The sequence below is a fragment of the Epinephelus moara genome, chromosome 12 (assembly GCF_006386435.1).
Source record: "Epinephelus moara isolate mb chromosome 12, YSFRI_EMoa_1.0, whole genome shotgun sequence".
In the NCBI taxonomy this organism is placed as follows: Eukaryota; Metazoa; Chordata; class Actinopteri; order Perciformes; family Serranidae; genus Epinephelus; species Epinephelus moara.
Window position 1 is genome coordinate 22953251 of NC_065517.1, and position 21486 is coordinate 22974736.

At 42.2% G+C, this 21486-nt stretch overlaps 1 protein-coding gene across 8 annotated transcripts in view; it reads right to left on the minus strand.

Annotated features, from left to right (window-relative positions):
* Positions 1 to 21419, minus strand: part of pum2 (pumilio RNA-binding family member 2) — a 26971-nt gene extending 5552 nt beyond the window's left edge. Inside the window, exons 1-21 of one of the 8 annotated variants that reach the window (XM_050058938.1) lie at positions 20908 to 21419; positions 19043 to 19406; positions 15877 to 15945; positions 13379 to 13484; positions 12970 to 13061; positions 12699 to 12871; positions 10821 to 11112; positions 10627 to 10720; positions 10368 to 10475; positions 10070 to 10215; positions 7452 to 7572; positions 7152 to 7292; positions 6151 to 6456; positions 5830 to 6057; positions 5358 to 5625; positions 5127 to 5256; positions 4881 to 5015; positions 4606 to 4743; positions 2685 to 2810; positions 2317 to 2388; positions 1275 to 1396 (exon numbers count right to left, since the gene is read on the minus strand). In XM_050058938.1, the coding sequence (XP_049914895.1) occupies positions 1275 to 1396; positions 2317 to 2388; positions 2685 to 2810; positions 4606 to 4743; positions 4881 to 5015; positions 5127 to 5256; positions 5358 to 5625; positions 5830 to 6057; positions 6151 to 6456; positions 7152 to 7292; positions 7452 to 7572; positions 10070 to 10215; positions 10368 to 10475; positions 10627 to 10720; positions 10821 to 11112; positions 12699 to 12871; positions 12970 to 13061; positions 13379 to 13484; positions 15877 to 15945; positions 19043 to 19393 (3218 nt within the window). In that variant the 5' untranslated portion in view covers positions 19394 to 19406; positions 20908 to 21419. Of the gene's footprint in view, positions 1 to 1274; positions 1397 to 2316; positions 2389 to 2684; positions 2811 to 4605; positions 4744 to 4880; positions 5016 to 5126; positions 5257 to 5357; positions 5626 to 5829; positions 6058 to 6150; positions 6457 to 7151; positions 7293 to 7451; positions 7573 to 10069; positions 10216 to 10367; positions 10476 to 10626; positions 10721 to 10820; positions 11113 to 12698; positions 12872 to 12969; positions 13158 to 13378; positions 13485 to 15876; positions 15946 to 19042; positions 19407 to 20566; positions 20772 to 20826; positions 20846 to 20907 lie in introns of those variants that run through there. The other 7 variants (XM_050058934.1, XM_050058935.1, XM_050058931.1 and 4 more) reach the window with 7 other exon arrangements.
* Between the last annotated feature and the right edge of the window lie 67 nt (positions 21420 to 21486).

Below are 21486 nucleotides of genomic sequence, written 5' to 3' on the forward strand. Positions count from 1 at the left end.
TATGTACCGAGTTTAATTCTGTGGAGACAGACCATTAATTTAGCAAAATAAAATGACAAAAATCGCCCAAAAAAATCGCCAAAAATGAAACCAACCGTGATGGACTCAGCCGATGGGCGATTGGCGATATATTCGTCCAATCGCCCAAGCCTAGTGAACAGGTGAATACTTTAGGCCCTTTTGGATCACAGGAACTTTACCCAGGAACTAGAGTCCTTTTGAGAAACTCACTGCATTTCCACTGCAGGGATCAGGGTCTAAATTAAGTTCTGGGGGTATCAGTTCACCCAAAAGGTCCTTGACTGGGAGGTAGTACAATCCAAAAGTACAGGAACTTTGGGGCTGGGGCTTAGGCAGAATTTATACTTCTGCATTGAATAGATGTAGTAGCTACTGCGTAGGCTCCGCGTCCACATGGAGCCTACGCCATTACCTCACGTGCACCTCCCTAGAAATGTAACTACATGTTGCTGCGAGGCAGACCTCCTGTCTGTTTTCGTAAGCTGAAAGCATTTCCCTCAGTGGAAACAAAACTTTTATTTACTTTGATTTCACAGGTAAGAAACAATAAATTGTGAAGACAGTAAAGCCTCCACTAAAATTGCATTTTAAGTTTTGTGTGTAATTTATCCTTCAGGGATTTATACTTGGCTTCATATGAGCAGAGGAAATCTCCCCTCGTCACTAGGCTAATTTATACAATGTAAAATGCCATAGGCTTGTGCTAATAACATTAGCATGTTGTATTTGTTTGGAAAACGTGTTTAGTATAAGGCAGTTGTTTTGTCGCTGCACCTTGTGAGCTGTTATGGAACCAAATTGTGTAACGTTACCTTTGTTAAATGGCACTGTTGTCCCTGGCTTCATATGAGAGGAGGAAAAGTCTGCTAGCCGCTAGGCTAATTTATACAATGTAAAATGCCATAGGCTTGTGCTAAAAACATTAGTATGTTGTCTTTATCTGGACAATTTTCCCACAAATACAAGTGTTTGTCTGTGAATGCTGCGAGTTATAGTGAAGCTGATTTGTGTACTTGTGTTTGAAACTGTCTCTATTAAGGCTACGGCATACGGTTTGCAGCACGAGTATAACAAAGATTTGAAGGGACAGCATCAACCACCATTTTTTCAATATCTAGGCTGAGGAATGTTTCTTGAAAAGTAGTTCCTTGGACTGAAAATCCTGCTTAACTTTTGGTGGAACAGCTTTTGTCAGCATCAGGTAGATCTCAGTGATGTCTTCGTCTCTGTTGCTGCATTAAAACATAGCTTACCTTGCAAATTTGTGTTGGCTGAGGACAAGAACTTTCCCGCGGACCTCTGCGACTATCTTGCTCTTATCTTCCGGTCTGCCGTGCTCCAAAACATGCTGAATGACGTAGTTTCCGTATTGATCCTGCAGGAAGGCAGTGGAAGTATTAACTCGAGGTCATTTCAACACTGATCAAATCACAAAAAGGATCCGTGCGACACCCTTTACTCTGATCGATACTCATGCACTACTTTTCACCATTGGTCTTAATTGGTGTGAGATAATCATGCATCTCTACAATGATAGGTAGACGAATGAGTGACACCCCCATTTGTTGTCTTACAAATACCCTTACGTCATCACTGCGGAAGGTCAGACAAAACAGATGCTGCTGGTTTGGAGTGTTGGCGACCAGGCAACACAACCAATAGCATCTTTGCCCCTTCAGAAATGGGTGATAGACAGTTATGGGTGTAATTTTAGTGTGACAAGATGGAGACAGGAACTCACCTGACCAAGCAACAAATTAACATCACTCTGATCTTGTTAACATAGTAACTTGTTGGGTTGGTAACGTGACCTCCACCTTTAATTTGGTAGTATTTGCCTTCAAATCCATTTCCTGTCAATCTGTTTTAACATGAACCTGCTTTACTTTGCTCCTGGACTTGACTAGAAGCCAAGCACTCAAGATGATTTAAGCAATACTTGTGAACATTTTAGTTTCAAACTCTTGGGGAGCTTCTAGAAAACAATTACAATGAAATCAAGAAGATGAAAACAGAAAAACAGATTGATCAGGAGATGCTGTAGGCAAAAGAGAGGAATCATCAGACAGCAGGGAAGCATGTGCCATGTGAATCCTCTGTGACATAAAGCAAAAGGGGGGGAAAAGGCGAGAAAGAGGCGGCTCAGTGGGTTAGGAGAAGGCCTGTAGTCGGAAACTGGGAGTTTGAGATCTATCTAAAATGTTAAATTAGATTCTTTACAAAAGAAAAGATTAAAAAAGGGAAAGAGGAAGGGAGCACGGGGACATCCGCGAGAGAGAGGCAAATTGCTCTGACCTTGAACAGTGCATCGCGGGACACTGTATAATATGTTTTGGGTGTCATCTCCAATGATACGCCTTGATATTTCTAGATGGAATAAGTGAGGGGGCAGGGTGGATGTTTCAATAATCACATAGGTCAGATGTAATGACAGCTAACAGTACAAATACAGTCATCCTTTACACTTTACACTTAGCAGACCACAACTACACAGGAACAATGACAAGCTGAAAATATGAAATGCTCAAATATGAAGGAGACATGCAAATACACAAGACAAGCACACGTCTCAACAACAATGGTCCATCACGTCTAACAAACATAAACATCTGTAATCAACATAGGCATAGAAATAAAGACAGATTGGAGACAGATGTGCTCACCTGGCCCAGCTGTTCAGAGTGCTGATGCAGCTCTTCCAGGATGGGCAGAGTCTGCTCCTGGGTGCAGTGCTCCAAAATCCTTTGGATGACTCTGCAGCCATAGGGGTGTGTGGAGAGCACAAACACCTGCGGAGGGAGGTAAAAACAAGAGCTAATCAATAAACAGGTAATTTCACAAAAAAAATATAGCATCACTATTAAGGCCCTGATCACACAGAAAGCATTTAAGCAGCTGGAGGTGCCTGGTTGTAATTGTTTTTAATGAGGATGGAGCTTTTTGCTCGCTGTTTTGGTATTGCGATGCCTGGCGTTTCTGTGCTCTAGGCGCCTGGTGTTTTTGCCAGAGTGCTCTGAACTCCTGGAGTTGAAATAAGTTCGACTCAGAGTGGAAAAAGCCCCATGTCAACTCTTATCCCATTGTCTAATCGGATGATTCGAGAGCTGGGCCTTCTGTGGTGGTCATGACAACAAGTTTACAATTGGTAAACAATGGAGGAGAAACTGGTGGTAGCAATTGCTGGATACCCAGAGCTATTCGGCGCGATGATAGACAGCAGGTTGTCAAACTGCCTCCGAGTCATCCTAGAATATGCCTGGAGTCGTCCATCATGGAGATGAAGCTCCTGGACCAACTGGTGGTACTCCCCATGATCCACCCTCTTTTTTAGGGTCTCATGTACCCACACAGATCTCCGTTTATCTGTGCCCAACAAACTATTTACTGACAGCCTCTCACCCTCAACGGGAGCTACAGCAAGTACCCTCTGCCTCAACATTTAAGGAACTAGATACTTATTACTGTGAAAAAAATGGTAGGTTGATCACACAGGAAGGTTAGTGTAAGGACGTGATGGGGTGGTTGCCTGGCAACAATAAAAAGGTGCAGTGTTTGCAACTTGTAAATGCCTTCTGTGTGATCAGGGTCTAAAGCTGCACTGAGCTGGATAAAAATGTAACACTAAGATGCCTCATTACTCAGCTCCATAGATAAGAGTCAGCATAAGGATAAAAACTATGAGGGCTGGGCATTTGTATATTTGTGATACCTGCATTTGATCCTTTTTGAACACAGATCTAGAAAACAAAAGACCATTTGTATGGTTTTGCTCACAGCCAATCGCTGCAAGCATTCTTTAATTTAATGTGACATGTGACTGGCCCGCTACCACGGCAGCTACAAACTAAGCCTGGGTGGTATCAAGGTATTACAGTACACAAACAGACACTCCTCTTACTGTTAAAGAAAGATGACGTACTGAGGTGCAGATAGAATTGTATGTAGCATTATAGGTTACCTATGCAACAGCTAAACCCAGCTACACAACGAGGCCATGAATGTGAGATTAAATACTAGACAATAGATAATTAATATGCACACATCACTGGACACATCAGTTTGTCCTAGGATGGCAATGACATGACCCACCTGTTTCTGCCTTTGATTGGCTTGCCCTGATATTCTTACCCTGACCCTACCCATCTTACTCCTCTTGCCTACAAGTGAACCAACCCAACCAATGAAGGCAACGGGTACTAGGCAATCAGAGGGAGAGTAGGACAGGTTGTATCTTCACCATCTTAGGAAATACAAACTCACCAGCTGGACAGGGGTGTGATTTACTTAAAGTTACAGTGGAGTTCAGAGCTCTGTGGTCTAATTAGTCAAAATGGCGACTGGCCTTCAGATTTATCCATCACAATGTTTTTATGTTTGATTCTCTACTCTGCAGTAGCACCATCTCTCTTGCATATTACATCTTTGCGCATATCTAAAACAATGCAACGGGTCAAAGCAAATTGGTAACACATGGGTTCATGTACAGGTCTTATAAACATTTCCCACTTCTGTCTCTGACAAAGTCAAGATGTAGATTATGTAAATGACCGGCAGCTGAGTCAGTGCTTACGATAATAAACCCACCTGTCCTTGAAAGGCATCAATGATGAACTGTAGGGCCTGAGGCTGGACACACTCGATACACTTCTGCACCACATGGTTGCCATTCTGGTCCTTCACGCACTTCAACACGTGGCCATCCAGCTCACGGACAATGTCGCTCTGAGGTGAAGACATAAAGGAACAGGGGCATGATTTTAACAGATGTCACTGTGGTGGATTTGATAATCGATTAAAAACTCTCACAATAAAACAAGGTTAGTGAAAATCATTGTTAAAAGAAGAATAATCTCACTTACAATTACCTGCTGGTCTGAGGAAATGGACTCCAGCGCTTTCTGGATGACCCTGCAGCCATACATCTGCAAGGCCAGGGGCAGGACGTGTCCGCGGATACGTGTCGCCAAAGCCAGCTTCTGGTCTGCACTTCCAAACTGCAACCACACAGAACACAACCTCTATTGCACACACGCTACACAAAAAAAGAGCCTTTGATAGTCAACGTGAGCGAAATGACACCTAGATCAACTTTAAACAATCCGAACCTCAAAGAACTTTTGGATGACATAGTTTCCAAATACATCAGTCATCAACTGGTATGCCGCTTGCAAGATTTCTCCAAACACCATCTGCCTCTCAGCTGGGGTCGCCCTCTCGAGCTTCTGCTGGATAAATCTGGACAGACAAGTGACGATGAAAGAAATTTGTCAGACTTTCACTCCCTGCGTTAAACTTTACAGTTAAAATCTCTAAGTCAGAGAGTGCATCTTAGCCACCTGGATCCATGCTGGTCTTGAGAGAACTCCACCATGTGTCCCGGCAGGTCACGCAGTTGGAGGTTTGGGAAACGGTTGTTCCTGAAGTCTTCCAGTAGGCGACTGCGTCCGGACGGCATGACGTCGGAGCGACTGTAGCGGGGCCGAGACGGAGGGAACAGCTGGCTGCTGGAATTGAAGAGACTGGACGTCCCCCCGGTGCTCCGGTACTTGGCCTCGGCTCCAGGCGCTGCAGAAATGTAACGCCCGCTGCCATTCGTCAGGCCACCTAGGATTACAGAGTAACCAGATACTGCTGTATTGATGGCGGCAGGTGTCTATAACTGTTAGGTATGTGAAACACTGTGCGCCTGATAATAAAGTGAAATCGAAGAATATAAACTGCAGCAATAAAAAAAAAATTTCCAGGCCGAGTGAATGGGCTTAAAATTAATTTAAGATTTTTATTACTTCCCATGAGTGCAAGGCTTACCTAGGTGAAGGCTGGAAGAGGATCCATGAGAGGAGGGCAGAGAAGGTGGAGGAGTGAGCGGGGAGTGACCCGGTGTGAGGCCAATGGGGCTGGGTGAAGAGGAGTAACCCAGGCTGTTGTAAAAGGGCTGTCCGATGGGAGTTAGGCTGCTCCCGCCGCGTTTGTATAGATCAGAGCTTGCCAGCAGGGAGTCCCTGCGAGATACACTGCTACTGGTAGAGCTGGATACTGCAAAATAAATTACAAAACCACTGTGAGAAAACAAACTCCTAAAAGTTAAGTTTCTTTAATCCTCATGTGGCTTGTGGCAAAGTCACTGACCAGAGGAGCCGAAGCCTCCCAGAGCAGAGCCCAGGCCGACGCCGAGGGAGCCGCCAGTACTGCTGAAGCCCAGCGAGGAGCTCTGTGGTGGCGGCGCGGCAGAGGTGTGTGAGAAAAGGGAGCTGCTCTGAGAAGTGTTAGGGACCGAGCCGGAGCCATAAAACGAGCTGGAGGGCAGGCCGCTGCTGGGTGGGGGAGCCTGCTGCTGCTGCGGCTGGGGCTGAGGTTGAGGCATGGAGCGGTACAGCCCGTTGGCTGGAGGACCAGACATGTTGTTGCCTGAGCCAGATGCTGACACTGCAGCTGCTGGTGGAGGGAGAGAGGAGAGTGTGAGGCAAGGGCGTGGGTTTCATTTCAACACTGGGGGCGGTAAGTATAAAAGATATTTTGAGTTGTCCCTGAGGAAACTGAGTGTCAATCACTTTATTTCCTGCATTCTGGTGAATTTTAATGCCCCAGTTTAGGGTGAAAATGTCTTTAAAACACAAAATACAGGCAGCAGGTGACAATTCAAAATATAACAGAATATAAAGCAGTAAGACTCTCTGGCATCCTGTACTGCATTCGAGTATTTATTCTCCTGTGGATCCACTTTTCCATTTAATCTTATCTCTGCTGAGTCAGCAGACCTAAGCATGATTTACTCTTCCTTCCTCCTTTGTGACTTTTGTTTGGGGAATTAACCTCATTAAACGTGCATGTGACACCCATTTACATCAATGATAAATTAATTTGATTAATTTAAAAACCCTGGACTTCACTCACTTGTAGAACAGAACAACAGTTAACTGTCTCTGTACCCAATACCTTGACTAGACACCAACAAACAGTGTTATTGCTAGGGACAATTCAGATTGCTTATCAGGGTGTTGCATTTAACATCTTCATTACGTCTTATTAATTGTACTTGTATTCTGACTGGTACTAATTAAGGAGAAGTAATTAGCAGATTACTAGCAGCAGTACACAGTAAGAATAATGACAGGTGGTCTAGTGCCTACCAGCTTGTGCTGCTGCAGGGTTGATGAGGAGAGGGGTCTGGACTAGACGAACTGGCCCACCTAGACCAGTCCGGGCTCCAGGGCCCATCACCAGGGCCCCAGTCTGGTCATAATAGGCTGCAGGGGCCAACACCTGATAACCTGAGAAGATGGAAGATCACAAAAAAGAGTCAGCAATTATAAATTACTACATATACAAGATTTTTTAAAATATTACTATATGTAGTAACATCTGATATTGATAAAAGGCACCAAGCAGTGAAGATAAATGTGTTGGGCTGTATGAAATGGTCTACCAACCAGACATCCCTGCGTACGCCAATGCAGGGTTTGCAGCAGCTGCCGCAGCTAGAGATTCCTGCTGACTCTGCTGGCCTTGCCCAGGTGTAAGAGGTCGCTGGTTGGTTCCTGTGCGCATCACCTGGAGGAGAAGGTCAAGGATACCGTCACACCCACAGGCTGCAGATGTACTGAAGCTTTCAGACATGTTCTGCATTTAAAGCAATCTGAATACTGGGTTTCAAGTATTTTTATATGATATTAAACACTTAGGAATAATGGCAAAAAGTCACAGTTCAAGTCCAGCTAATCTGCTTCATAAGGAGTGGGTTGGTTTGATTTGACTGGATCTGATTGACAATTGCCTAGCAACACAAACAACCAACCCCACAACTGTCATTACATACTGACTCAAATGTTTCTCATTCTGACATCACCTTTTTCCAGCTGAGCCCCACCCACTTCAAACACGAGGACAGGAAGACAAATACAGAAAAAAAATCCCTCATTTGACAAAACCGTTCTAAATTTAACAGTCATGTGGGCTGTGTGCTCTGTGCTCAGGGCAAAAAGCTGAATGAGCAGAAGGGTTTTAACGACCTTTTAAGCTTCCAATTGATCACATTTTGCATGTGAGAACCTGCTGTTCACACACATTATTTAACAGCGCACAATTCTCTTTCATAATAAAGACACCTATAAAGTTAACAAAATCTGGGTAACAGCCAGACTATGTATATGAAATCAGATCAGTGTTTTACAAAACAAGTTTAGCAGTTTAACCAGAATTACTTCAGTAAAATCTGGTTTATTTTTCGGTGTCATAAACATGTTTAATAAGGTGGACCCATAGAAACAAAACAAGAGTAGAACGGGCATTCCCATTCGAAGCAACATTGATAGAGCAGCTACGATTTTAATGCGTACCTCTGCCACTGCAACTCTTAGCAGGCTAACTTCTGTGCAAACAAACTGACTTGTTACAGTAATGGCCAAACGAGCACTGGAGTAGTAATGCTACATTTTCAAATAATCAGTTACTTTTAAAATACCACTGTTACTTTTATTTCTTTTGCTGCCATTAATTTCACATTTGTTGAAACATGATATAACTTCTCTGTGGCTGCCTCCAAAGAATGAGCAATAGCCGCTATGTAGCTGACAGCCAAGAGGCAGAGAGGCCACGAGGATCAGCAGCATGCAGATCAGCATACTGTTTGCACCTAAATCGGTGAATTAAATTTATTTATGACGCCTAAAGCAGTGTAGGTATTTGTTTGAACAGCGGACTACCTAACTAGATGAACTAAGATGTTTTTGGTGAGCTTTTTGTCTTTCAAGGTTAAATAAAGTGTGTTTTATGAAGAGTTAAGAAGACAATTAAGGTAACGCAAGTCTTAATTCGGTTAAAGAGAGAAACTTGGGTTGGTGTCTGTTTGAATTTTTCTGTTTAATTAGGAAAAAATGGTGTGAGTGTTCCCAAACGAGTGAGTGTGACACACTTTATGGGCCACTGATAGGTGTTGTCACTGGGGATGCACAATATATATCGGCCGATAATGGGACATTTTTCTAATTATCGGTATTGCAATAATTAACATTATAGCCAATAAATAGCTCTAATAATACAAAGCCATATTTCCTCTTTCCACCTTAGCCTTTCTTATCCTAAGGTGCGAATAAACTACAGGTTACACACTTCTTTTTAAATGTATAAAAATGTGATCGTATGGGTCATCAGCCATGAGAAGCAGGAAATTATCGGTTGGGGGGGAAAAAAACAAAACCGTATCGGTGCATCCCTAGTCGTCACCATAGAAACTCACAACGATCCCCATTTTCTTTTATACTAGTCAAACGACCATGGCAAACACTTCAATGTCCTTATTACTCATTCTGTTTCTATAGTCAGATCCAAGATACGTCCATGTAAACTGGCTAAGCTTCACCTCAGGTTTTAACAGTGTTACAATAAATCTGGCAGACTCTAACCGTGTTTTCCTCATAGTTCTTCTTTACCACTGCATTGTGAATATCACCTCAAAATGTAATACATTTTACATGCACTGCAAATTGACATGGGCTGCATTTGTGTTCTTAAAATCTGAGCAAAAAAGGTTTTTCAGGCTAAAGGATCCACACAGCATTCCTATCAACACCTGCTTTTAAATGCAGTTAACATTAGATGAGCATCTTTGACACAACGACTCACAATAAATAGCATTTTTACTCTTAGTTTTGTCCTTAAATGTCACTTAAAATAAAGAAAAAGACGCTCAGAAATCTGTCAGTCGAAGGTATTTTAACAGTAGCAGGGTTTTTGTTTAACTGTAATATTTTACTCTTATATAATGTAATATGTGCAGCTCTGCGGCTGTGCACATCATAGTTTTGTCCTTACATGGTCATTTCCTTCACTGTGAAATGATGCAATCAGTGCGTGATGTCCTGAGTGTATTTAAGTCATGAAATAAACCAGACTTGCATTTGTCTGCACACATTAGCTTTGAGATGTGTTTATGAAACAGTTAAATCCTGCTGCAATTTGTCAGTCAAGACAGGCTCTTCACATTCTGTCCTGTTTTTTGAAGCCACCTTCATAAAACACCTCTCAGAGCAAAAGGCACAGCTGGTCCTACCTGTGGTTGGCCTGGCCCTGGTCCCTGATTGGATGCTTGCTGATTAGCTGAGTGATTGGCAGTTGATGCAGCCTGTTGCTGGAAAAGGTTGGCCGGGTACACACCCCAAGGGACACCGTAGTACTGTGGTGGAACCACTGTGGGGCCTGGGGAAACATTTCGATGTTACATGCACATCTTGTACAACTGATGAAGGCAGTATTTTTTAATATGAACTTCGTACAACAGCATCAAAAATACATCTAAATGAGAGCTTTAACAGACAAGAACACAGGATGAAACTGTGCTATATGATCACCTGCAAGTGTGGCTGCTGCTGCCAGTCCAGCGGCAGTGTAGGGATCGGCTCCAGGGGGGCCAGCATTAATGATGTAAGGGTTTGGCACGAACGCAGGAGCAAGGCCAGCTGGGTGATAGGAGGAAGCGTATTGTAATTCATATTTCCATATCAAATCTCATCCAAATGACTATGCAACTGCATAAAAAGATCTCCAGAGACACAAAGTAGTTTAACCATATTACTCTACACACTGAGTAAGACAAACAGCCCCACTTACCGAGATGCTGCTGCTGGGCTGCAGCCAGGGCATATTGTTGTTGCTGAGCTGCAGTGAGTTGTTGAACTGTCAGGGGATTAGATCTCTGGAACAACTGGAAGAAAAACAAACAAAAAGACGGATCACAATCTGTCGAGCAAATGTACAGTTCAATCTCTTGAAAGCTGTGTGTTTTTTTTTCCTTTTCAACGAACCTGCTGCTGTGAGTTGTAGTCAAACAATCCTACTGGAGTCCCCGAGGAGTCCACCTGAATCTGGTTCCCAGCATAGTCAAACTGGAGTGACTCCACGCCGGCTTGCTGCTCCATACCTCCCATGTTCTGGGCCTCCTGGTTTTGGAAGTCCTCGGGTGCCTTGTTTTGGGCAGGGTTGTGTTGTTGGAGGACGTGTGGGTGGTGCTGTCCCATCATCTCCAAACCTGTCTGACTGGGACCCATTCTCTCCACGGCCTCAGTGGGGGAAGCTTGGCGACTTCCAGGGGTTGGACTGGGAAGGTAAAGGAGTGCACATGCCATGTTAGTATAAAACTCAGACAGGAAGCCTAGCAACATTAACGACACTATAAGCCTTTACAATTATATTCCGTCACTCATGTGGACAAATGAATTATGTAGCAATGCACAAATTTGCCAAAACAGAAGAACTTCAATGTCACCTGTTAAAAAAAACTTTTGAGGCTTCTGAAATAGGAGATTATCTAAAACAAGAGCTCAATTCAAAACCACCATAGTTATAAAGCATCAAACAATGGGTAGCCATTAGTGCTGGGCGGTGAACCTGTTTACCCTATGTGCTGGTTTTACTTTCCCATTTGCGCTATGGTTGGCCCATGCCCAAGCCCTATTAACTGTGTGTACTAAAAGGTAATAACTTCATGACGCAACGATTAATAACCCACACTAAAGCCCCTTTTTGACTGGACAAACATCTAGTTACACCCACTAACATTTGGCTTTTGTATCATATTAGAGAAGTTGCATCAAAAGTTCGATCAGGAGTGATGAAAATACAACACCTGGTGGGATGCACTAATTTTAGCTCCTTTGCCTGCACGATGTAATGATGAGTTGCCAGAAAATACTGTTTGCCTCCATCCAAGCAGCGCTCAAACATAATTCATAATTTAGTCTGCACCTAGACTTAATAAGGAAGAAGTAACCACCATGCTATTTTCTCTGTGCTAGATGCTGTTTTGTACCATTTACTAAGCCGTTTTCCAGCCCATCTGTGATGTTAAACATGACACACCAGAAAAAGGAAAAAAAAAATAAAAATCCTCCAACAGGAATACTTGTCTGCTGTAGTCTCCAGCTAGAGTACATTTAAAAGAGATAACTTAGAAACTTACTCACTCTTGGATTACCAAGAGTGTATGCAATTATGGTCATCGGTTCATGGTGGTTAACCAGAAGCACTAGTGAAACAGTGAAGCCAGACGTTGCTTAAAGCGGCATTTGCTTGAGGCCCTGTGTATATGACAGGAAAAGAAAGTGGTGGAACAACAGTGAGGTTCACGTAATGTAATAAACAAGCCAAGTTAGCCCTCTGAGCTAATGCATGCCAACTACACTAACAAGGGTTTGGAAATGTGCAACATTATTTTACGACACTAGAAATCAACCAAAAGCCAGAGACGGTATCATATTGAGTTAATGTGAGCTGAAGATTCACTACTTCTAAGCAGAAGGCAGAAGATAACTTTAACTCGGAGCCTGACCAGGCAAAACTTTCCTTTGGGCCACTACCTCCATCTCTCTCAGACTCACCCTGGGTGCGTGTCTGCAGTTGCCTGTACCAGACAGCAGAGCAGCGTGAAAGCGAGGAGCGCTCAATGTGCCCAAAAGTACAGTGTCTGACCAAAAAACAAAAACCCTGACTGCTCAACTTGAAGGAATCTCAGTCAAATGAGGGGTCTGTCTGATGATTCGGATCTTTGACTTTTAGGGGCAGCCCTACTACCATCTTATAATATTTTGTTTTGACAAGGAAGCAATGTTAAGGTTGTTATTTTTGGTCATACCGCCCAGCACTTGCAGCCAGTCATCTACTGTTACTGTGAAATGAAAACATACTTGAAATCTTTGCAGTCTCTGTCCATGCCGTTTAACAGGCCTCTTCCGTTGGCTTTCGCAGGATCATTCTCATCTCCCACCTTCATCTCCGGGCTCTTGTCCTCTTCAAAGGGGGACACTTTCTCTTGGACATCACTTTTCTCTCTCCCATCTTGGTCAACATCTCCTCCACCCTGTATTCATAAAAAAACATTAGGTAAGATAATGTGCCACCTTTGAGAAGAAGGGTTTAATCAGCAGGAGACACTCCTCTTTCTGAGCTCAGACTCACATAGCCACCATTCCTGTAGCGACCATCCATCTTGTCGCCAGGTGAGGAGCTCAGGACGTACTCCACCATGCTCACCCCCAGGCCTCCACCTTCTGAGCGAGGTGAAAGCACAGAATTGGCATCACCATTCCCATGGAAACTCTGGCCTGGTCGCCGCTGCACCATGATTGGCTGAGACACTGAATGATCTGGATGAAGAGCCGTGATCAAATATCTAAATAGTTGTGTACATAAACTATAGCTGGGTAAACACCCAGTCAGATTAAGGCAATACTAGAAGTCATAGTCAGTGGGTGGGGCATGAAGCCATTTCAAATCATGTAGTTTAACTTGGAATAAATTCTGTTTTTTCAGATCTACTGATAAATCCCATGACATTACAATACACAAAGATATAGGAGTTACTCACGAGAGGATCCCCATGCATTGTCCCTCCACTCCTCTCCAAGAAGCATCCCTTTCCTTCCATCCTTGGCCAACTCATCAGAATCCCAGAGCTTTTTGGCTGGCAGAAGCTGCAAATAAATTAAACATGGTTTCTGAGCATCTGTAAGATCAGCGCTCGTCTTTGCATGTAATATTTGAAATATGCCACTATCAACAACCACAGCTTTAAAAGCTGATGTGTAGTGGTTAGTTTACAGTTCTGATGTTTAACTGTTAGTGTTTACTTTAATCTTGTCTAAGTCATACTCCATCAACAATCTTATCCCTATAGACTTACAGTAGCTCTAAGATTGTAGAATACTCCTTCGTGGACAACATCTTATTGCATTTTTTATTATCAAAAAGGTATGTTATGCAGGATTTTCCTTGACAAACAAACAAAAGAACAATATATAGACTTAGGTAGTGACCAGGTAAAGCAGGATTTATACTTCTGCGTCAAATCGACGCCTTACCCTGGGCCATAGTCTGACATGCACCTCCCCAGAAATGGAACTACACGTTGCAGCAAGGCAGACCTCCTGTTTATTTTTGTAAGCTGAAACCATTTCCCTCAGTAAAAACGAAGCGTTATTTACTTTTATTTCACAGATAAGAAACAACATATTGTGAAGACAATAAAACCTCCACAAAAATATCATTTCAAGTCTTGTGTGTGATTTATCCTGGCTTCATACGAGTATATCTCATCTGGTTGCTAGGCTAATTTATACAATGTAAAATGCCGTGGGCTGGCGCTAATAACGTTAGCATGTTATATTTGTTTGGAAACGTGTTAAGTATAAGACAGTTGTTTTGTCAGTGAATGTTGTGAGTTGTAATAGAGCCGGAAAAGTCTGCTAGCTGCTAGGCTAATTTATACAATGTAAAATGTCATAGGCTTGTGCTAATTAAGGATAGACCGATACATCGGCCGGCCGATATATCGGGCCGATATTTGAGTTTTTTTACTTGTATCGGCCGATACGCGCGTGGGTTCGCGGATTTATTTTTCCCTGGCATGATTTACAGACAGGCATCCATGGGCAGCTCTGTGTTGCCGGAATGCCCTGCAGCGCACATGCAGCGAATCCTACTGTGTACAGAAGTTGTTGTTTTATTTATGCTTCAGCTTAAATATTTGTTTATTTTATAAAGACATTACTGGAAGATTTAAGAGCACTGAACTCTTTTTTTTATTTGAATGTATAATAATAATAATAATAATAATATTCTACCTGTTCTACCTCAACTTTCCATCTTGTTTTAGTATTTTTTACTGTTCAATAAATGTTTCTTATTTTAAACTTGAGACCTGTAATATTTGTTATCATTGTGTCATTTTTTTGATGTAAATTGAGGGAGCAAAAGCAGTATCGGCCCCAAATATCGGCTCAAGAAAATCGGCAGTCCATAATCGGTCATCGGCTAAGGGTGATGGAAAAAAATCGGTATCGGCATCGGCCCTAAAAAATCCATATCGGTCTATCCCTAGTGCTAATAACGTTAGCATGTTGTATTTGTGGGGAAAATGTGTCCAGATAGACACGTCCAGAAGTGTTTGTCTGTGAATGCTGCGAGTTATAGTGAAGCCGATTTGTGTACTTATGTTTGAAATTGACTATATCAACCCATGTTTAATGTGAATTTAATGTGTGTTTTGAATCAACATCACTTTACGGCACTTCACAGAAACCCCGCCGCCGACTAGTGTTTTGGAGGTGTAGCGGCAGAGTTACACAGACACCACCGCACAAGTATAAATGCTCACAACGGCGTAGGCTATGTACGTATGCTATGGCGTAGGCTCTGCCTAGAGCTGATGCACAAGTATAAATCCTGCTTAATAGTACCACACAACCAAGAGGAAGCTATGAAACAGCGCCGAAAAAACGCAAATATAGCTAGGGCAAAAGCCAAGGGGATGGCTTTCACTTTCGTTTTCACTGATGAGCACTGAGAAATTGGCCTTTTCTCTGTTGGATATCGAGGTGCCGGTGGTTAGCTTAGTTAGCTTGCTAAAGTTACAGCTTTTCCATTACAACAAACATGATGTTCCTACAATAGAACAGTAGCTTGCAATGTATGTCCATCAGTATAGGGAGGAGGGGCCCAGTTTGAATGTTGTGCTTACAAACAGTAAGTGATGATTCCTGCATAGTATACATTTAATGAATGCAACTACAATAAATTCACTCCCCCCTGCACTATAGTCTTCTTTGCCACTGCCCATGTGTATGCTCAATTGCAAAATATGGCTATATGCACTACTTCTGTCTCAAACATACAACCCTGTCAACCATGCATGCATGAGTGTGAGCTGGTTTGATCACAAAAACTGCTCTGTCCTTGCTCGATCTGATCTATTAAAAGAACACATAACAGATATCTTACTGCTATCTTTTCACCCTAGGCAGGGTGAGTGTTTCATACAGACTTGATTTATTGATGTGCTGCAATGGAGAAAAAGAGTGACCTTACCTCTCCCATGCCCCTCGACTCCAAAGCAAGAGCTTGGAAGTCATAGTTCATTTCATCCACAGCACGGACCTGAGACAAAGGAGGAAAAAAGTGGACTGTAAAGAGAAAGCTAAGAGCACTAAATGGAAGACCACAAAAATAGAGAGCATGAAAAATATTACATTCCTTCTGTTCACTGCAGAGCAGAAAAACTATCCCATGTTTTCTTTGATTTTTGTTCAATTTTACCCCAAAAATAGTTTGGTTCTGCAAAATAAATAAGGCCAAACACATTATTTCAACAGGCCCCTCAGCAGACAAAAGCCTGTTCAGCACAGAGCCATTCAAACATGAAGTATCTAAATCAACACAATACAATCAACATTTCTATTGGGAAGAGAAAGTAAGAAACCCCACGATCAACACCAGTTTTCCTATGAAATGCGTAATCCAAATTTGCGATTCATAAGTTATCCTAATCACCAAATTACATCTTAGACAAGACTGATTTTCATGCAATGGATGAGTCATTGTTCATTTTGTGTGCTAAGGCTGATTGTGCTGGAACTAATTTTGATGTCAGAGGGCCACAAGCACATGAAAGATTATAATCACAGCACTATGACATTACATTAAAGGCCACAACGAAAAGTGGTGCCGACCTATTTTCTTTTCACTCTGGCCCCCTCCTTGACTGTGTTAGCATGTGAAAAGTCTGGGTGTCCAAAACAAATCTTCACCCTGGTGTGCCCAAGGATCTTTTGTTATCTCATATTTAGTTATATCCCATGACTAATCCCATGTACGTAAGCAAGGAAATCTGTTGAATAAAGGTCTCAGACATGTTTAAGATATGAGGACCAAATATACAAACTGAACAAGGATTTACTAACTCACAAATAGTGTTTCTACAACCTCTGGAGCATTATTTGACAATACTGCTCTGCAGAAAGTAGTGTATTTCTATCATGATGGCAAGAAAAATTAACAAAAGGAAGACAGACAGCTACTATAATCCTAAAGTGTTGGTCTTCCCCTTAAGAAAGATTCGAAGAAAGTCAAGGTGTGTTGAGTACAGGTTCCTCCACCTTCCAAAAGCACTCAGAAACTGAAGTAAACCAACAGGAAGAAGTCTGGATACATTTCTGAAAAGCCAAAAGCTTGCATGATAGGCAGCTCACAGGACAGCAGCTTACAGCACGTCTTTACAGTGGCTAAAATAAGAAAATTTCGGTTTCAACTGTAAAGAGAAGACTTTTGGTTCGACACAGCAAGAGTATGTACAAAGTCAACGCAAAGACGCAAATTTACATTAGGCGACACAACTGATGTGCACAAAATTTGTGCGAATCAAAATTTCGCAACTTAAGCTTTAATTTTGTGTGACACTGTGTCAAGAAAGCCTCCCGACATCGATTTATTTTTTGTATCCAATTTGTTTATTTGTTCTATGCTTTAATTTCAGACTACACTGTACCATTAAACTGTGCTAATTTTAATAAAACATAAAAAATTTAGGTTTTCTGAGTCTTTTGACCAGTAGTGTATATAGAAGAGACAAGGCCACTAAGACCAGTCTGATCTGCTGAGAGCTCAATATACCTACATAAAAGCCATATCAAAAATAATTTTGATGCCAATATTTCCTGATTTTCCTTCTTTACAATTTCCAACATCACTGCAGGTCTAGAACACAGTAGGTGCTACCAGTAAGAAGATAAAATCTAATACAATAAGTCCAGTTTGTGAAACAAATCCATAAGTCTGAAGATCTTTCAGATATCAGAACAATGCACGGCAGTTTAAGACCGTAAGACAGGATATTACAAGTCTGGCTGGTTATCACAGCGACTGTCAGACTCCTGCTGGGCCAAAGCACTCGTCTCACACGATTTGTCTGCTGCAAATGAGGAGGCTGCATTTTTTTTTTAGAAAGCACTGCTACTGCCAGCTTAACGCACCTGGGTGTATGTGTAAGAGACTGGTGGTCTGGTGTCAACCAGTGTGTGCTGGGATAACCAAATTCATGAAGCGGATGGACCCAGAACTGGAATGGGTTTGCCATTACGAAGGATTTGTTGATTAGGTTACTTTTGTTTGGAGTGAAGAGGCTGATGTAAGTTTAAATGAATTACTGGCATCAACAAATAAAGCACCAACTTAGCTGTAGCAAATGTTTTCCATTTTCTGGATTTTTACTTTCCATTTCATCAAGTGAAACTTAAATGTATCTAAATTAATTCACTTAAAGAGTTTAATTATTTTGGCATGTTATGGTTGCTGCCTTTTCTCAGCTGGGTCTCAGCTGGTCAACAACCACTGGGTATCAGGGAGACAAAAATATAGCTATGATGAGCACTATTACCATTTTGTTTCTTTAATTATTTTTACACACTGTGCTTTCATTAAGAGTCTGATTTTAAAAATGTAAATGCTCACCAACCTACAATTTCACCTTAGATTAGTCCTTGTTTTTAAATCAGGAAATCTTACACACACAGTTAACTATGAGATTAATTTGTCAGTGTATTTACAGACATTTCAGTTAAGTCCTTATATTGCCGCAACCCACAGCATTAAGCTCTACTAATCAGCCACTGAAATTTCTTGTGTGCTCAAACTTTAATAAAACATAGCTGGAAGAAATGGTTATTGATGAATGGCTGGCATCTGGTGTAAATTGTCACAGATTAACTGAGCATGTGGAATATGTGACCAAGTGTCTGTGGTGACTAACAGGGTCTTATTGTTTGGGCTGCACATCACATTATGCCTCCAACCGCAAACTATGACACAGCAAGATGCTACAGCCCATTACCAATAGAAATTATTTAAAATTCAAGTTCTTTAATTTAGTTTTACACAGATTTGGTTCATTTGTTGCTTTCTGGGGTTGGTTAATGGGTACTGTTCTGCATTGTGAAAGGGGGAATGTTTTGAAAAAGGTCCAGTAAGAATCACCAATCGGCAATTGTGTTTGTTGTTTTGTTTTTTTAACAGTGAGTGGTATAGGTGAAATTAACAACCTCTCCCCCACCATACCACTCTGCAAAGTAAAATACAACAGGTTAAACTACTGATAAACTATCCAATGAAACTTGTAGCCTTAGCTGATACAAAACACTGCCATCTATCCCTCTAACTTGCACTACATTCAATAAAGTTACAATGACCGGGGAACCTTTACCTGATCAACATGATTGGCATCACCGGTCGGCCAGCGATGCTTGCTGGGTGTGCAACCTCCAAGCTGCTCTCCAGGCTGCCTCTGAAAGAAGTATCCGACTGTGGCGTCATCCTGAGATCGTCCGCTCAGCGGTGGCTGCGGAGTACCTGGGGTGGGGTTAACAACCCTGTCCATGCCCTGTAAATGTGGGACTCCCGGAGCCTGTCCAGCTCCCCCAACTGTGGCTAGGGGTCCGCCACCGTGAACTCTGACACCTCCGGTCTCAGGAGCGCCATTTGCATGCAGCATCCCACCTCTTGTCTCCTGCCAGGCCACGTCATTCATACCTAGGATGCTGCATGGAACGCTCATTCCACGGGAAAGCCTGCACAAAACACAATATATGAGTATTATGACATGCATATGTTATCATGTTACATCATCCTTCTATTGTAATGTTCTGCATAATAATACAACTGCCTTCTAGTCTACCAGAGCGACTGCCTGACACAAGTAAGTCAGATATATATTTACAATTACAACTATGTATATTCATATAAAGTGAATGTAGCACCCATTTTAAACATGACAGTTAGGTTCCTGTCCTCTGGTTGGCTGTTAGGTAACGAAAACTGAAAGTTACAACATGTGGTCTTTATCCTGACTCTTATGTAAGCTTTGACAAAAACAAACTTTTGAAATAGAGTTCAGGAAAAAGATGCACTTAAAAAGAATACGACACGAATAACAAGTACAACTTAAATTTTCTTCGCCGGGACCAGACTAATTCCCGAGTTGCTAGCTTCACATCATGGCTGTTATGCGTCTGAAGATTGAGATATTAGTTAACGATGCCTTGAATATCTAAATTTAGTTAAATGGCTTGCGCAACATCAGTGTAAGTTAAACTGGCCGTTTGCTTATTTGCGATTGGGCAATGCAAGAACAAAACACTTGACTGACAAGCATGTTGATAGCTTGCAGGACCGAGAATGCTAGGTAACGTCGTTAGCCTAGTGTTAGCTAGCGATCGCGGCTAACGCAACGCTACCACTAATGTAACGTTTATTAATGATTTAAACGACACTCGTTTATAATCACAAACACTGCTCATTTGTTAGCCACAGTGGAGGTGACGCTTAAATATAACAAGCTACGACGACAAATCCAACATTACAAGTCGATGTTGCACACCGACTGCAAGCATTCTAGCAAGCTGGCTAGCTAGCGTAGCTACCTTGCTAGCAAGTTCGTTGCTAATAAGCAAGCTAACTTAGCGGCTTCGACTGAACAGTTACGTACACAATGCTTTTGAATGGTTTTGAATGGTTAGCTGGTAGCAGTGAGTACAAGTGTTGCTTATCATTTGCCTTTAATAACGGTCAAATCCTTTACTGGCACAAATCAAATATGTTTAGTGTTAGCTTATGTTACTCCACTGTAGTTAGCATTAGCAACCTCCGTAGCTAACAAGCTAACGCTAGCTACAGCGGGCCTGCTCTGTTTATTATTGGTTAGACATCAAAGTTAAATTGGTGAATTTACCATTGTTTCACAGTAAGCTAGTGGGCTCCTGTGCTAGTCGTACAAAACAAGCTATTTCTTAGCCTCGAAACCGACACTGGTTGCATGCAACACGACAAATAAACCCCCCCAAAATGGCTAATGTAAGAGCTAGCTAATTGCCAAGTTGCTGTTGTGCGAGCTAAAACATCAACCAAACACTCAGTGGCTAAACAACATGGCCCCCCTTCAAGTTCCAAACAGAGGGGCCTTAACCGCTAAACAAAAGGGGAAATACTCACACCACGGCAGTCGCGTTAAAAAAGCAGACGCTTTGCACAGCTTTTGCTTTCGACGGGGACAAATAAAGAGGAGATACTCACGCGTTGTCGTGTCGAGAGAGGGTCTATGCTTGTTGCACGCCGTCAACCCAATTCTATATTGTTTTGTTTCCTTGGAGCGAGCGGTGATTTAGCAAGGCTTGATAGTCAAAGCTAAGAGTTTGCCTACGCTAGTGCCCCCTCCCTGTAAATAGCGTGAACTACGTAGACATGCGTATAACAATGTCAGTGTAATTTTCCCCAACGCACCTTTTGTACATGTGAAGGCAGCATGTATGTTAATGCGTATTAATGTGTGTCCAACATTTACGCACGTTATATTCCCTTAACGCGCGCTCATATTACAGCTGGATCATATCTTAGTTTGAATGAAAGCTTATTGGATAGTTGATTAAATTTTAAAAACAAGGCTGACTCATAGTATCAAAGGTTAAAACATTATATTGAGCATGGGAAATGGTTTAATGACCCACAATAAAAGTCGCGTAATGCAAAAAATACATGGCGTGATATGATCATGCAGTTAGATTTGGATGGTTTCGGCTGATCCTGGGTCGGGTGGGTCCTCGTGGTCCATGACCCTCCTCTACATAAGGAAACCCGATGAGATCCAATCACCTC